Source organism: Pecten maximus, chromosome 2 (assembly GCF_902652985.1).
Source record: "Pecten maximus chromosome 2, xPecMax1.1, whole genome shotgun sequence".
NCBI lineage: Eukaryota > Metazoa > Mollusca > Bivalvia > Pectinida > Pectinidae > Pecten > Pecten maximus.
This window is the reverse complement of record NC_047016.1, coordinates 50,955,814-50,974,679: the sequence shown is the minus strand read 5'-3', so window position 1 is coordinate 50,974,679 and position 18,866 is coordinate 50,955,814. Positions and strand designations below refer to the sequence as shown.

Sequence of the window (18,866 nt, the reverse complement as noted above, 5' to 3'; positions counted from 1 at the left end):
GTCTGTATTATCCAAGCTTTGAAGTGCATCAACGATGAAACGATGGTTAGTGTCCTTGCTGGGATTGGGAGCAGCATCGACTGTGCAAGCAAGGTAAAATATATTAATATGAGATATTTATCATTTCATCATATCGTATAACGAATCAACAGATTTATGCTGATAACAAAAGAAGAGCGAAAGGAAAAAGAATTTAAAAGGATAGGGCGTGCTTAATTGTAGTTAAACACACTCCACGATGTAGTCAGGAAACGAAATAAAAACGTCTTATCATTGGCGTATTCAAGACAGTCAAGAACAAAATGACGTCTAAAAGACAAAACAATATTAAACTTGGAATATAAACTTGCAGAAGTTTGCAAATAAAATTTGTTTCATACCCCTATGAAACTATTATATAATTGACATCAACGCTTATAATTAATTTTTGAAAATAATTTTCTAATTTAAAACATGTTTTATGTACAATTTTACTGGTTTTATATGGGAATCTTTTTCTCAAATCAATACGCAACGTCAATTGTCGTATTGTGACGTCACATTTTTCGCGCCATTCTCGGAATTTTTTTCATAGTGGCATAAAAAAACTCAACCAACCAGAAAGCCGCGTTCTGCGTACAAACAATGGAAAATTAATTATTGTAATATAAGTAGAATAATTTGAAATATTATAGATATAACTAAGTATTTTGTTACATTGAAAAGTCCGAGACACAGCAAATATAAAGTTTGGGCGTAGGTCCGTCACAAATCATCTACGCCAATCCGTACAAACAATTGTCGCATATTGCTTAGGACAGGGACACGACGTTGATTCGATGAACTTTGACAGTGAAGAAAAATAGGCGAAGATCAAGATGTTCTATGGGCCGTCAGTCAGGTGAGAGCATACCTTTCAAAATTAAAGTTTTTTTTGTGAAAATTTTGTCATGCTGCATTGTGTATGTCTTTATATTCAACTGATGACTCAACGAGACACCAAGGGTCCATCTATCTTAATATGATAATCTAACCAAGCAGTCTGGTGTAGTACAGGGAGGTGTATCTGCCAATATTTAATCCATTGAATATACAGTTATTCATGATAAAATTGATTGTAAATCGGATACCCCCCGTTAATCTGCGTACAGGGTTCCGCCAATTATATTTTATGATTGCAAACTTCTCGGAAATAAAAGTTAGATTACAATATTTAAACGAAATATTTGTATCGAAAAAAAACCCGCTGTGTACAGATTGGTCTTACGATGTCGACCAACAAGGGGGCATCAATAATGTTTAAAGTGTCATCAAAGTAGCAAAGGATCTATTTACGTCATCGAAAAACAAAGGTTTGGATTTGTTGGTGTGAGGTATATGATATACATAATACTCTGGTTTCCTCCCACAGTAAGACACCCCGGGCGCTTCCATGTAGACAAACAAGCTTATATGTAACGCATTTCGCTATTGTAGTAAAATAGATAAGCCAGCAAATATGAGAAAGAAAGAAAATCGTTGGAAAGTAGGAAGAATATTTTGACTTTTAACAACGTGAACATGTATTACTTATCGTTTTACAATTATTCAATAACAAAACAGGATTTACTTGATTCAATAATGGGGTTAAAGCAAGTTGTGACGCTGAGGGCTTGATAGGTCAACACAGATCAATGATTTCTGTCGTTAAACAATATATTTAATCTGGGAATCTGCATTATAACGCCTCTCATTTGATGTGTCGTTGCATATTGACATGAAGAATTTAATAACAAACATTTTCGGAAGTCAAAAAAGTAGTGTCATGCAATATAGGATTTAAAAACATACATGTTACGTTAAACCTCGGAGACTTACGTCCATTAGTAGCACTTAATTCCTGAAATATCAAACCATTGTATGATCGACATTAGAGATAAATGAATATGCAACAACGATATTATTGCATATCATTTCAATACCACATTAAATTTTAAGAATATATCGATTTTTAATCATGTTTCCAAGACAATCTAAATGGTGCTGTTAGAGCTGAATAACTAAAACAAACAAATAATTATACACAAAGGTAAATCTAGGCCCTCTTAAGAGTGCTTTCTTTGTCAGTACTTCGGATTTTAGATGATATGCGTCTTGTTCGATCTTATCATTTCTATTAATTCCAACATACTTTACATAAATTCTTAACAGCATTACTAAACTATTGTAAATGGATGGACCAAGGTAGCAGGGTTATAGGCTAATAAGTTAAGTTTACGTTTATAGGTCGGATCAGAGAAGTACAGCAGCACTGTGTTGGGCACAATCTGTTGCTCTTTGAATTACCTAGCAACCGATATCAAATAACCATTGATTGAGGTTGGAGACTGGATGGACATTAATTACGCGGGGTCATACACTTTCTGCCTGTGGACCAACTTTAACATGGTACATATATGTACTTTTTTCCCTAAGATTTATTTTCAAGAAAATCCAGTCATTTCAAATATGCATGTATACCTTAGTACAGCGGTCTGTTACCTCTTGTAATTATATACAGCATAAATGTTTCTTACATTAATTACATGTATGGTAACATATAATATCAGTATAATCTTATAAACGTTGATGAATAGTTTTTAACCCGATTGAACAGCTATCATCGAAATATCTAGATGACAGCATTCGCTAACTTGATGGTGCGTTCGACGTACCCACCTATATTTGCCTAATTTTGAGTTTCAAATATTTATCAAAAGCAATTTATCGAACTTTGGACAGACTATTTGACTTTGTTATGGTAATGAAATGGTTAAAACATTTAAAATATTTATAGGAGTTGCCTCCCCTTCGCCAGTTTAAAATAATTGCCATCCCCTTGACAGACGTCAGGGACTATTTGAAAGCGTTTCCCTTTGCTTACAGTTTCTGAATGAGAAGGTTTCTCTTAGGATTCGTATCACAGAAATTTTTTAAAGTTTGTTAAAGGTATCCCTTTCCCGTCGCTTTCCCGTCACTTGTGTTTCAATGATCAACATTGATATATTACAAAATGCTGTATGAACCAACCGGGTATGTTATACCTGGTTGTCAGCTATTTGTCTGCCTCAATGTACCTGCTTTTTTAAGGATCATTCTTGACCTTGTACCAAGGAGGCAAACGCTTTGATAGAAATGCATGTTCATACTTAAACTTGTACTTACTTTTGGATGGTGGATGTATAGATTAACTTTCAATTTAAATATGAATATTGTACGTTCATCGTGCATTGTGTATGTCATTGACCAAATACATAGAAGAGCTTGTGTTGAAATATATCTGCAGAATGATTATTGTGCGCTTAATAGCAATCATGCGTAAACGTTGTAACACTACCGAATTATCATAGTAAGTAAAAGAAAAGGTAAAAATAGAGAGTCAAAAATTATTTCCTTAGTTTAGATTTTCCTGTTTATGAAAAAAATGCATTCTTATGGGTCATTTTAAGCTTATGAATTTCCGTAAGTTAGGAGAAGTCGATGAGACTGAAGCAAAGACAATTGACATCCCTTGGTCATGGAATTCATTGTTCCTGATTTTGTAATTCAAGTTCTGTACAGCCGAAAGATATGTGCAATGTAATATCTTACCTTCCTAAAATATTCTCAATTGACGCCGACCCACTTCACGGCTTGAATTAATCATCCTTTTCCCTCTTTTCGTTTTAAATATTGGTGAGATCCCCTCCCCCAGTCACACACACACTTTATAATATCGCTTGAATGTGTAAAGAATGCAAGAAATCAATAATGAATTAAATCATAGTATTTATTATCCTCAGATGATATTTGCATCGTAGGTAAAATTCATTTTGTCTGTTTATTTTGCAGTTTTTGTCTAACTGTCTGATATAATAAATAAGATCTTTTTAAGAAAATGGTTGCTACGTACATTTTGAGATATAGAATGTGTATAAAATCAATGCTGATCGAGTTACTGACTTTGATCATTATGGAAATATCTAAGCATGATAATATGTATTTTTATATACATTTACATTTTCACTTTGCTCTGCCAAATGAAAATCAGAACAATCATTTCCCCCATTAATACTTTGGGTTGGGTGCCTTTGTGCTAAGAGGCGAATACCTTTTTGACGGTATGTGAATACTGTTTGCATTGGCGATCATCAATATTTTACCGACTCAGACAGCCGAGTTTCTAAACTGGCCTTAAACAGTAATTATGAAATCGTTTCTGCGTTAATGCTACACACTTTCGCTTTATTAACGTATTAGTGGTTTTCCAGGGGAGAAAAGAAAATAATCTATCGCATTGTATGCGTTAGGAAATATCATGTTTAGGAACTAACACTGAATCTTCATCCTTTATGAACACACCATCATACGCCCCATCACTTTTGGCACAAACTTCCTTAAAGGACCGTAGCTGTTAATAGGACATTAAAACATTCTCAGCATTGACCACTTGTTTATATTACAGATTAATGATGACCACAACCACCACCTAAATCAGGATATCAACCTAACCAAGGATAGAAAACTATATCAATGAGTTTATTTTCATTTGTTTTTTTAAGCTAACAAAGCGGGTGCAGCTTTCTTTCCACGAGATGCGAATACACCTGACTGAATAAGTTACTTAAAACAACCACAGTTTTTTTTTCACAAAATGTTGATTTGCTATACACAGTAGATGTAATATCCCATTAAGATATCTTTTGATTTATATTTCCATCATTCATATTGTGAAAAAAGAGGAAGGAGAAGAAAATAAATTCAATGTGTTCTTGATGGTTTTTTTTTTTTAATAATTTCATAAATCTTTAATTAGAGAAATGAAGGATCATGAAATGTTTGTGAACACATGGACTTCTGGGCTTTATGTCCCTCTCTAGACTGTTAACGCTGTCCACAAACTTATTTCTTATTTTAACAAACTGATATACCAAATTGTGGAGCTATAGACTGTGAAATCATGCTATATCAATTCGGGTGCATGTAAACTCATCGAAGGCGAGATTCTATATTTGAGATACATTTTATCGGAATGAACAGCAATCAGATCTAAATGTCATTTATACCCTAGTTTACAAGTTTAAACAGGAGAAAGACAAACTTTTCGGTACGCTTGTAGCAGAAAATATCAATTTTGTTGGAGAGCAAGTGAAATATAATAAATTATTTTAAAATTTAGTTAAAAATATATATAAGATTTTATATCTAAAAATATTCCTAGATCTGTATTTCTATATAACACATTTGCCCTTTGGCACCAACTCTGTTTACCTGTTGACGTAGTTGATCTGATATTAATGGTACATGTTGTAAATGGTTATCTAATATTGTCTGAGGCTATATGACAGACGTCTTCTGTATTATCATGTATCAATCAATCATATATACTCATACCTAGGACTTAGGACTATAAAAGGTTAGAGGTTACTATATTAGTCAGTCGGTTTTCCAGGGAGCCACGACTGGACACTAAGTCCTGGGTTGGGCTCTCGCCCAGGACAGGCCTGTAACGATACTATGTATGTTATATGTATGTATGACGCACATGTAACTTAATAAAAATACCATCTCAATAAGAAGATTCATTTTATTATACAAGTACAGCAGAACCTATAGTCTGTACGTGCTTGATATTAAATTAGTCACTGCTGAGGTAATAAATATCAAGACATATATCTCATGATTCGTGTTTGATAACGTCTTCTGATATGACAATCAGTTACTGAACATATTCCGCGAACAAGTAAAGATAGAATTATCATGCTAAAAAATCTTCACGACAAATATATCAAGATTAAACAAGCTATTATAATGGTTATTGTAATACGAGTATGCGTGTTTCTTAGCGTACATGTATATCTATGGTGAGATTTACTTGTATTTTTTAAGTCTGTCGTATGTGTAATCGACACAGGACTACAGATGTGCCTTTAGTTTAACACGAGTATTAACTTCTTGTTCATTATTGACATCATATGGTACAGGGTATCAGGCTCCAATGTCTATCATACCGAGTAGTCTTCCGCTCACTGATTAGTCAGGTGTAACATAAACGTTTTGGAATAAACAAGATAATTTATTATAGACTGTTAAACCATGTAAGGCATGTGAGTAATATAATGATTGTAATGAGACAAAATGGCTGCATAACTAATGTAACCATATTTGATTTGAATATGTTGCCACAGAGATTACCAACAAAATAATGAACGTAATATGGTACAATGCTAGTAATTTGTACTGGTGGTGGGGCCGCCACAGAGAGGTCCGATAAAATATCAAATTATCCTTTGTGGTATACATAAAAAATGATGTTACTGTTCATTTCGCAATAAATCATTTGAATTGGCCAAGCAAAGACGTATCGAGACACCAACTGGTCAGTTGATTAGAAGAACGAATGGTGGAATTAGTCAGTGTTAACTTATTGGATGTTGTGTACAATTTGTTTCATTATGTAGACGGTTCGTCAAACGTTTCTGACCGCAACCATGTGTTACGATACAAGAACCGTATGCAGTTTACGTATGAGAATGTTCCCTCCTCGGAGACACCATGAATTGAGTTACCACAGAGTGGATAGTCACAAGGTTCACATTTCACTCAAGGTGTAAATAGTAGCCTTCGTGGAAGTCACGCGCCTATAAATAGGGACACAATCGGATATTTGTTACGACTTATTGTCGGTCTCCAAAACGATTTGATGGACAGGTTGGATTACATGACATTTAAGTACATTGAACCATTAAAAGAATTAGGAAAGGAAATCAGCATAATTTATTCAAAAATAAAATAACGAATAGCGATGAAATCATAACTTAAGCAAAGACCAAGAAAGATAACAGAAAAAGAAACTGATTAGTCAGTTAAGGAAACGAACACATTGAAATGATACATAACATTCACCGCAAAGGACACGGGTTGAAAAGGTAATATGACGTTCCGTCCTGAAAGGCATGAAAGGCCGGAACCTCAGACAAGCCCATGGGAAAGCAATACGGCTCGACCGCGCAAAGGACCGAATGGGCAATTAGGAAAAAAAACTGGACAAAACGTATTTTAATATCAAGAATTTAGGCGGAGGGTTCATTTAAAGAGGTTATTGACTCCGTTAAGCGTTACGCAGCTGATTATGGCGTTAAAGTCACTTTTGGCGCATCTTGAAATACTGGGATAACTACAAAGAACCAACATATACGGCAAGGGTAAATGTCGTAGAGTTATATCCACTCTGTAACTTTTTTCCCGTTTTCCAGTTTATCAAAAACAATATTTTCAGTCTCTCATTTTCGCGTCACATTTCAAATGATGCTAAACATTGGCCAGCTACTGCTGACAAGGTAGTTTCAGGGAGGCCAATAAAGCGTCTACACACGCACCTATGTGCACTTTCTTATTCTCCTACAACTTTCTAAGCATAAGAGTTCCAAAGCTCATATCCATACTGAACTGAAGAAGAACTGAAGAAGTATGCCCTGCAGGTAGGGCGTAAAAAATGTACCTGCTGCCCCCATTGTATGATCGTAAGAGGCGACTAAATTTGGGATCTTATCTTTTCTCTTTCTTGACAACTTTCTTCTTCCTAATGTCTCCCTTGACAATGCCTCACCTTTGGCCTCTAGTTGAGCGTTCGCCCCTATGAGGAAGGATTTGGGTTCCGTCCCCTAGCCGAGACATACCAGAGTCTTTAAAATGGTAGTGGCTACTCCTGATTAGCGCTCAGCATATTTGGAGTGGGACGACTGGTTCGCCCGTTGTCAGTATAATGTTACCGGGTGGGGTGTGCTGCTGGGTGTCTTCGGCAGTATGCTTCAGTGAGGTAGCACTATAAATCGGCAAAAGTTCCAGCCTACCACAAGGAGACTTCACACAAACATACCGCAGCCTCCCAAAACACACATACGCACTCACCACACGCATGCATGTCGCACGCACGGGAAGCCGTCCTTAAATGACCGTAGCTGTTAATAGGACGTTAAACATAATAAACCAAACCAAACCAAACCAAACCACACTGAAGAAGTCTTGTTGATACTTGCAATACTAGACTATCGTCAGTTAAGAGTATACATAGGACATGAAAATCTTTAACTCATAATCCATTATCTAGTCTATCTAACTTATTTGCTAGATCATCAGGGGCACCAAGCAGATATAACTCGGCCTTGACCGACACCTTGACCTATTGATTACATAGGGCTTAGTTTGCCTTCGAAAAGCACCGATCTTTAACGTCAACAAATGAATTACACAAGATACTTCAGAAGCTACCATTAAATCATTATCTATACACTTTATACAATAATCCTTTAATCCATACAGTTATGCATGTCCATTTATTGGCAAGAAAAGCTACATTTGATTATCCTCAATATAGTAAGAAATAGATTTTTGTAACATTGAAAGCAATGAAAATACATGTATGTACTACCAAATTGTTCCATCAACCTTACCTTTAAAATGTTCTTCATATACACAGTTGTTTCCCGATTTTCAGGACATCAGGTCTCCTAAAATGCTCGTATCACACTTGTCTCAAAGCAGCTGGTTCGAGCGATACTTTTCCGTTTACTAATATTTCACACAAGTGCAATCTTTTCCCTGTTATCCTCTTCCTTCGAAAGGTTTGATAAAAGGCACCAATGTCTTTCTGTAAATAACTCCAATTCCGCAAACTGTTGAAGATCTTGAACTTTGCGAGCAGTACCTAATTCATTGCGAAAGTTTTCTGAGCTAATTTATAATCCGAATAGGATTTGAACTAAAAACCTCTTTGTCGACCTTCGACCTTCAAGAGCAACCTGGGATTTCTCATCCTAGCATGCATTGATTTGACCTGACGAGAGTTCCAATACGGTTTGTAAGTAAGACTGGATTTCTTTACTTGCAGTGTAAGTTTCGCTATAGTGGAAAGCAGTTCTACTTAAGCTCTTTCGTCGTTAAACCGTAAGCAATTATTTTCAAGCATGTTTAAACACTCGATATATTGTGAAGATGGAGCAGTTAAATGCAAATAAGGTAATAAAACAGGTGAAGATATCATTCTGCATTTCTTACTAGAATGTTTATGTTTCTATTTCAGTCGTGATAAAACGATGGATGATGTTTTTAATGCTTTAGAAGTACTTTCGCATGTAAAATTTCTGAATTAGCGATGAAGATCAATGCAGTTTTTTCCGTTGTCTTTCTGTCTGCCGTATACAAAGTTGACCATATAATAAACATGCAAACACAATATTGAAGAACACACAGCGCTGTTTATTTTGAGAGGGGAACCCTTGGATCAACTTGTAATTTGACGAGGGTGATAAACACACTTCTATGAAACTTTCACAGACGACTTCTATACATAACATGGTAACACAAATGACGAAAAAAGACAATTTTATAACTCGTGTTCTGACCGGTCCTAGAACTTACGCTCTTTGGCACCTAATAGCCTAGCCAGAAATAGCATCAGCTTATACCACTGCGCACATCCACATTTATTCATATAAGAATATATTCAGGTCGTGGGCGATCATGCGATGTGTTCGGCCTACCCATTTTTGTTTCTCTGTCACCTGTCCAACGCTTACCTGTACAAGTGTTAATGTTGCGATATCTGTACAAGGGAATAGACGATTATCATTCCCTATCTGCTGCTTGGTAAGTATCTTTCCTCTTCTCACCCTTATTTATCAATCGTGACCGTGTGGAATACAATGTGTATGAGAGAGTCGTTGGCAAAAGTTAAATTCATTTTATTTTACTATTTTAGGTGTTTTACCGAATGTAATCATGTATAAACATTGTAACTGGTTAAACATGCAACAGGCGTGGAATCGTCACTGATATGAATTGAAACGGTGAAGCAGACATATATCACTCATAGATAATTACATATACATTGACAATGATTTGTATATGAAAAGAAAGCTGTATAACGTTCGTTAAAAACATCCACTTTGAGTATTTTATTGTGGGATTTTCCGCTTTGAAACTTTTGCAGTTCTTATGTTGTTTCTTCGTTGAAAGCCTCTTTAATTGTAGATTATCTAAGGTAGCGTGCTGATAATATAGTAACATTAATTAATAATTTACTGATCATTAAGACTAGCTTTAACAAAAGAGTTATTACACAACCGTAAAATGTTTTCTTTATTTCTCAAGAAAAATGGGAAGTTGTGACATACAGATTGTCGATGTAAGACGTTCTCGTGAGGACTACATCACAGGACAGGTCACACACCAAACAGAGCTGGTAAGATGATAGTCCATTGCATGGTATCAAAGTAGGATATCGTGATATCATTTTTATTTTTAGAATTTACAACACGCTTTATTCATAATCCTACAAACAGATATAAAGATATCGCTTCACTTGACTTTTGAACGTCTGATGCCCACACACTCAGAGATAGCACCATTGTCAGTGATTAAATAAAACATTGTGATACATGCTGATTACAGAAAGATAAAACCCGGCAATTTAATGATATATACAAAAGTAAGCAAGTTACAGAGATAATTCACAATTACAATTAAATGGTGTACAAGGTGGTGTATTAAGTCAACACTGTTCATTACTTTATTTATAACAGCTGTCCTTGAATGGTCCTTTTCTATCCGTTTCTCCAGAATTAAGAATGTCCATTAATCAAACAGTTCAAAGTACCTGGCAAATGATAGTCAAACATAATTCATATAGCACTCCTTGAAAATTGAAAACCAATACTGAATAACAATTTGTCTCTCGTGGTATTTATATTATATTGCAAATTTTCAAGTACATTTTCCAACCAAACTTTTTCTTCTGGAATTATCTAATACACAACTTGTAAACAACCTCTTGCCAATTAACACATATAAACAAAAGCATTATATCTTCCAGAATGTTCTACATAAGCTAAGGATTATAGAGCGTCATAGGTCGTACATTTTGTCTCCCTTTGGTTACTGGTATATATAGAGCAGTTGTATACACTCACAGATAACACTATTTTCAGTGATTACACAAAATGTTGTACAGTTGACACACTAACAGATAACACCATTTCCAGTGATTACACAAAATGTTGTACAGTTGACACACTCACAGATAACACAATTTTCAGTTATTACACAAAATGTTGTCCAGCTGACACACTCGCTGATAGCACTATTATCAGTGATTTTACTCACGATTCATCACAGAAAATAGACGATCCCCTGGCTGTGGTTGATATTGACGAAGTGGTGGAGAGATACACAAAATGGTACAAACTCCTGCCAAGGGTGCAACTATTCTACGGTATGTCAATGTTTCTTGATATATGCTCACTAATTCTAAATTGGTGATGCGTTTGTTGGTGATGTCTATTTCTTTCTGGAATTGTTTTCTTGTCATATTTAAATATACAGTGGACCCTCGATAATCCGAACACCTTCGTTCCCAGCCCAAACCGTCCGGATTACGAGTTTTCCGGACTGCCGAATTTCGTCTACCAGGTCAAAAAAAAAAAAAAAAAAAAATTGTCGTGTAAGAGTTATCTCCCTTGACTATACACAATGTGGGACGTTTAAATGACATACTTACATTTAATAAACACGTCTAATTGTCAGTCTTTTAAAAAATAAGTATACTTATGTTTCTGATATGATTCTTGTTTTGTTTTGTTTTGTTTTGTTGAAACTAAAAAATAAACAATCTTTTTAAAAGAACATGTAAAGTGAAAGTTGTTTTATTTGGCATTTGTAAAATTATAACAGATGAAGTCAAAACATGAATAAAGTCGCGATTACCCTATTCTTGGCTTTTTTGGAAGCGGTTTAAAGTATTTGCAGCTGCAAGCCGAAAACAAAAGTGCTAAAACCCCAAACTAGGCCCACATATTGATAAGCGTTTATTGTTTCATGAATTATTGTCTGTATTATCATAGCTTTGAAGTGCAACAACGATGAGGCGATTGTCAGTGTCCTTGCAAGGATGGGAAGCAGCTTCGACTGTGCAAGCAAGGTACAATTAGCTAACTTATAAAATATTTCATTTCTTTTCTTGTGTGTATCAAATAAAACAAAATTGAAGTTCAAAAACTTGATAAGAATAACAACCTATAAAGGTGAATTCTCTGATGACAAATTTCACTACTTATCATTTTATGAAATCGTATAACGTATCTATATATTTATGTTTATACCAAAAGAAGTTCGAAAGGGAATGGAAATAAAAGAGGATCGGACTGGATAGTGATAATCAAAGAGTAACGCACTGTACCTTAATATTACGAAATGAAATAGAAATACATTCCCTATCATTGATGTATACAATAAGTTGAATTCAGGACAGCAGGGAACAAATCAAAACTAATTAAACTAGAAATATTAACATTACGTGAAGTCTTTTAACTTTATATATATATAATTTATAATACTATAACTTTAATATGACTATTATGATTTATGATAATATACCTGTAATATAATTTATTCATTTGTAATAACATAAAGGTAGGTAATATTCTTTAATAATATAACTGTAAAATTACTATACTTTTTGATAATATCAGAATAATAAAATAACCATTTCTTTGTTACAATGAACAGTCTGAGATACAACAGATTTTAGATTTCGGCGTTGATCCGTCACGCATCATCTACGCCAATCCGTGCAAACAAATGTCACACATTACCTACGCCAGGGAATACGATGTTGATTTGATGACCTTTGACAATGAAGAGGAATTGGTCAAGATCAAGATGTTCTACGGGCCATCAGCTAGGTGAGAGCATCTCGTTTTAAAAGTAAAGACTATTTTTTTGTGAAAATTTTGTCATGTTGTCATGCTACATTCTGTATGTCTTTATCTGATGACTTTACGAGACACCAATTGTCTATTTTAAGAGGATGATTTAAACATGCAGTCTGATATAGTACAGGGAAGTGTATTTCGCCCATCGTTAATCCATTGAATACTTATTAGTAAAGTTTAAAATTCATCATAAAAGAGTTAGTACTGATGTAAATAAAGTGAAAAGAATTAAACAGGATACATGATGTTATCCTTCGTACAGGTATCCAGTAATGCTATTTTAAAATTGCAAGCTTCTTCGAAATTATAATTAGACTTCAAAAGCATCATTGTTCTATGTTACAGATTGGTCTTACGATTTCGACCAGCAACGAAGTATAAAGTAATGTATAGCCTTGCCAAGAAGTTTGGATGTGCCTACGAAGAAGCAGAGGATTTATTAAAGTCGGCGAAAAACAAAGGTTTGAACGTCGTCGGTGTGAGGTATGTGACATACATACAATGTATATTTAAACATGATACTCCAGATTTCTCCTAAACAAGGACGCCTCGCGCGCTTCCTTCCGGGCCAACATGCGCGATAGATATAAGGTGATATAACTTGCTTAGCAATTGTTGTGAAATAAACATTACATTTTACATTACATTTATTTTACATTTTTTACATATAATAATAATCAAAATGAAAAAGAAAGATATTTGACTTCTTAACAAGTGTGACGTCAAGTCTTATTATAAAATGTATCTTTAATCGTATTCGTGTGTGGGTCAATGTTGCATTTATAAATGAACAGAACATAAATCATTATGTTTCCAAATGGAAACATTGGTTTTGTATGCTCTCACAACCGGAATTCAATCTTCGGTTTCAAACGTTTTTGATGATGTTTTTTATCCTTCTTGTTTTCGCGTGGTTACTTAACCGAAACGAAAGACTACATAAACACTTAGTCGATATATGTTGCCAGAGCATCCCATTAACGTATTTTGTACAAATACACGTAATTATTCTATATATTCACGTGCAGTAATTCAAAGGCGTTATATACTGGCATTAATTGAAGAAATTTATGGACTCCTTTTTTTTTTAGTAATTTTGACGAGGTTTGACATTTTAAGAATGTACAGGACGTTTCGTTGTTCACGTACAAACACCTTCACGCTCTTATATGTTTAATAAGTATCAGATTTGAATAATAGGGTGCTCTAGGACGATTTATAGAGCAAATATTAATGTTCATACTTATTGAAGTCGGCATATTTAAACGATAATAACGTTGATACATGAATCAAATGGATCGATATTAATTAGGATAATTATTTTGAAATAAAATAAGATAAGGACGGCGGGTATAATGTAGAACGTTTGTAGATTCAACACTGTGGTAAAACAACCGTCCTTACCGTTACCGGGACAGCTGATATAAAGCTTGGATCACTAATGCACTGATTTGGTTTTGTTTGGTTTGGTTTATTTTGTTTAACGTCCTATTAACAGCTAAGGTCATGACAAAGTGATAGTGAAAATCTTATGCGCCGTTTTTAGTAATTATACATTCAAACCTTATATTGATTGATGCTGTTCGATCATATCTGATCATTTTAAAGATAAGAAAATTAATCAAAACACCGAAAACGAAGAATGAAGCATTCATATCTGACAGAGGAGACACAACATGGGATCTGTAAATAATGTGACGTTATAGGAATGTACATGTCACACAAAATAGAACATGAATAGTCTAATGAGGAACCCATTGTATGAACAGTGCATAATACCTACTTTATGTTGAAGCTTTCACGTTGGAAGCAACTGTCAAGATGCCGACGCTTTTTCCTTGTCAATCAAGGAGGCAAGGAGAATATTTGATATTGGACTGCAAGTCGGTTTTGCTATGACGCTCCTGGACATTGGCGGTGGCTATCGTGGCAGAGATATTGATCGACCCGCAATAGAAGAGGTTAACAATTGTATATCATACTATGATTTGTTACGGAGCCAAAAATATTAATAACACTTAATTATAGAAAATGAAAAAAAAAGTTTCACAAACACATATGCAACTTGTTGTAGACAAAGGTGTTTTTTCTATTCGTCTTAAATCAGTAAAATTTTCAATCGTTTTACAATTATTCCATAACAACTATTTAACTCGATTAAAAATGGGGTTGATATTATCAATCTTTATACATGCATCTCGTTCCTTTCGGTACTTGATTTTAAAAGTGTATTTATTTCACTTTTCGTGTAGAATGCAGATGTCATAAACAAATGTCTGGATGAGTATTTCCCGGATGTTAGCGGAGTTAAAATCATCGCTGAGCCAGGACGATACCTTGTAGAATCTGCTGTTAATGAGGCAGCAAAAATTATTGGACGAAAGCTTATCTACGATAATGGTATGTGCATGGTATATGATAACGTTAGGAGTTTCGCTGATGAACGTCTACGATTACTATAATTGTTTCAAAGTACAATGTATTCCAAAATTGAGCAGAGTGGTCAAATGAAACCAAATCTTTTCCAAATTAATGTTTCATGTTCAAGTTTTGTATCTGTTTTTCTGTGTTGTGATGTAAAAATGAAGTTTGGCTTATTTTGGTTTGGTTTATTTTATTTAACGTCCTATCAACAGCAATGGTCATTAAATAACGTGCCTACTTTTGGAGTTGTAGGAATGCTGGAGTAAAAACAAAGCAAATTGTGACGCTGATGACTTCAAATGTCAACCCCAATCAATCATTTCTATCGTTAAGCAATAGGTCCTATATCCTATCTGTGTGTCTGCTTGAGTTGTTAAAACAGTAGCGGTTTATAAAGACACATCAGTGATTAGTTGAGTCGTTGAATATTGACATGAACGATGATTTGATTAATCAGAAATAGCAATCCATAACAACGAGTCTTTGTGCCTATCGTGTCAATGATCGTTAATATGAGTGTGTCCGCTATTACCTACGACATGTTACACTACCTTAGTGGACTAAATTAATTTAAATGTAAAATACTTTTTCAGACAAATCCAGTATTGAGCATGTTATGTACAACATCAATGATGGGTTGTATGGATCTTTATCCTGGGTCAGAGAAGTCACAGAGGTGTTTGTTGCATCACCGGTGACTAAGAAGGTTTGTATTCATACTAGGATATTTCAATACAAATTAAGTGTTAGATAGACTCAGAATGAACATATCTACATCTTACAGCTACTGTTGTACATTATTCTTCTTAGCTTAAACTATATTTTAATCAGTAATCAAACACTGAAAACATATAAGTATATTTTTTAAGGTACAAATAATTTTATTTCCCAGAACATCCATACATGTATAGACTGCTGCCAAGGTTGGGACCCTGGATTCAGTATCCGTACAAATAAGTGTCCTCTTGCAAGAAGGCTCTCATTCAAATGAAATCTGTAATTCATACATTTTTGATAGTTTATTCACCCACTCTTCATTCATTCTGTATTTCATTCATTCTGTAACTCATTCTTTCTGTAGTACATTAATTATGTAAATCTGTAAAATTATAATTCATTCACCCACTCTTCATTCATTTTGTAATTCATTCATTCTTACCTATATACACCCTTCCAATTCAAACAAAAATTACACACATTGTCTGAAGACTAACAATATATGGCAGGTAAAGTAGGTGAGATCCTCCCAAATGCCTAACCAGACAACCCCCCATAGTGGAGCCAAAGATAGTATACATAAACATTACTCCATGTTTTCTTTATTCAATATAAGAGTCTCCTGTTCCCCCTTCAATCATCACACATTCGCATTCATTCTTTTACTTACAGGTCCCCCGGATTTTGTTTTATGTTTTTATTTTTTACTGTATTAATGTAAATAAAGATGTAAAACATGTACTATCATTATTATTATTATTCAAACTACAAATATCCGGCTAGTCCGGTCGGCTCATTGTTTATCACGGCCATGACATACAAATATTTCATATGGGATGGGAAAACAAACTCAGAGCTTACATAAATTATTTCCTATGATTATATGCTCAATTGTACCTTACATCATAGCAAGGAAATCAAAACAGACAACAGGTAACATGTCCTTCAACATTTCGAGTTTCTATAGAAAATTAAAATTATAGGAAGAAACCACATTGAGTGAATAAATGGTAAGAAACTTTCTTCCAGCCGAGAGCCTCATGGCCTTTGGCCTCTTGAGACATGGTTTAAATACAGCGCCTTTTAATGGACAACTGTCTGTCAAGTAACAACAGAAGACTGACCAATTCATATGTGCTCTTGTAAAAAGCTAGACAAAGCGCAAACCTAATCAATATTTGATTACAACTCAGTCATATTACGTATGCTAGCTAAACGTATGTATACATAGCTAATTTTTATCCCCGCAAATATGTTCCGAAAACGAAAATACGAAATGTCTAAGAGCTTTACAGCAGTTTATCAAGTTCAGCTGACGATAAATACAGCAATAACTTGTTAGTTTCTTATAATTTTCTAAATTAAATTTGCTTCAATCGCATGAAAGTTTTGTATCAACATCTAATCATTACTCTCTCTGTGAATGTTTGCAGCGAAGATTACTCATTTACGAGTAAAACATATACGTTATAGAGGGACAGTGAATACATTAGTCAATATCTCCAAAACGAAACAATCTAAAATCACGAAATTTTATCAGTGTTCTCTTCATCATGACATTTACCACCAAACCGAATTTCAACAACTGAACTAGATTTTAAGCAATCGTATTTACAAGATAGCACTTCCGGTCCATAAAATACTTAATCTATATTATACACACACCCTTGGTAAAAATAATAAAACAGGAACTAGTTGATAGGTAAAGGTATAAAGTAAAATCTTTTGATTTCTTTGGAATATAGCACAGTGTACATGGATTCTTAGTATTGATATTGAATTATTGTAAATACACGTGTGTACAGTTTGAAAAGTTCTGTTTTAGGTCGGAACAGAAATGTACAGCAGCACTGTGTGGGGTCCAACATGCTGCTCTTTAGATTGCCTAGCAACCGATATCAAATTACCATTGATTGAGGTCGGAGACTGGATTGACATTAATTACGCGGGGTCATACACTTTCAGCCTGTGGAGCAACTTTAACAGCATGCCACCTCCAAAGATGTTTTACTTTTGTTCACGTGAGACATGGTATGTATAATAGATAATATATTCATTTCAAATAGTCAAATTGACTTGAAACTAATCTAATCATTTGCATTGCTACAAAGTTCATATATTATTCATTTGATTTTGCAGGTCGCTGATAGAAAAGATTGAAATGGCACCTGTTGAAGATCGGGTACAAATATTGGTGCAACATTTTAGACCTTGTTAAAGCGGTTAGTTACCTTCTGTAATTACATAGGTGTTACATGTGGTAATATATCACCTTAGTGTACTCTTATTAACGTTGATGAATAGTTTGTTATCCGATTGAATAGCTATCATCAAAATATCGAGATGACAGTTATAGCTACCTTGATGGTGTGTTTGACATGCTAACCTTTTGGTGCCTGCTGTTTGGTTTCACATATTGCTTAAAAGTTATATATATCTTTACTATTAGCAATAGCAATAGCAGTTATCGGTCTTCTTGTAAGCGTGTCCGCTTCTTGACCACCTGTTTATATACTTCTATTTACAGTGCGCATGTTTAATTATGTATCAAGTATAGTAGATTCCTCATTAAAAAATTTAAAAAAAAAATATTGTACAATATTCTAATTTCCTCAATATGGTCATCAACTTTCATTCACAAAAGACGAATTGGTGTTCAGTTTCATATTTGGACTATTAACAGTTGACACACCATCTGTATCTAGGGTCACTATCTTTATATACATGTATAGACTGTATAGGTGGTAGGTGTTATACAGAATATTGGCGGGTCGTTATTTAACTAGTACGTGTAGCAGGATGGGTGGAACTTGATCTCCTTGTTAGACCAGTACTTGTTAAGGTTGCTTTTAAATGAGTTGATTGATGGTGAATTGACAACTGAAGTTGGTAAACTGTTCCAGTCGTCAACAACTCTGGCTGGGAATGAATGCTTTCTAATGTTTAGCCTTGTGTATGGTTTTGCCAGTTTCTTATTAT

The 18,866-nt window shown here is 34.5% G+C and overlaps 1 protein-coding gene across 1 annotated transcript; it reads left to right on the top strand.

The window, feature by feature from the left end:
• Window positions 1-10,132: 10,132 nt before the first annotated feature.
• Window positions 10,133-18,316, top strand: LOC117322401 (ornithine decarboxylase-like). Its single transcript, XM_033877279.1, has 10 exons — window positions 10,133-10,219; window positions 11,152-11,248; window positions 11,877-11,953; window positions 12,541-12,716; window positions 13,092-13,229; window positions 14,542-14,707; window positions 14,999-15,146; window positions 15,764-15,876; window positions 17,713-17,918; window positions 18,027-18,316. The coding sequence occupies exons 1-10, from the start codon at window positions 10,133-10,135 to the stop codon at window positions 18,103-18,105; spliced, it is 1,287 nt and encodes a 428-aa protein (XP_033733170.1). The 3' UTR covers window positions 18,106-18,316.
• Window positions 18,317-18,866: the final 550 nt, after the last annotated feature.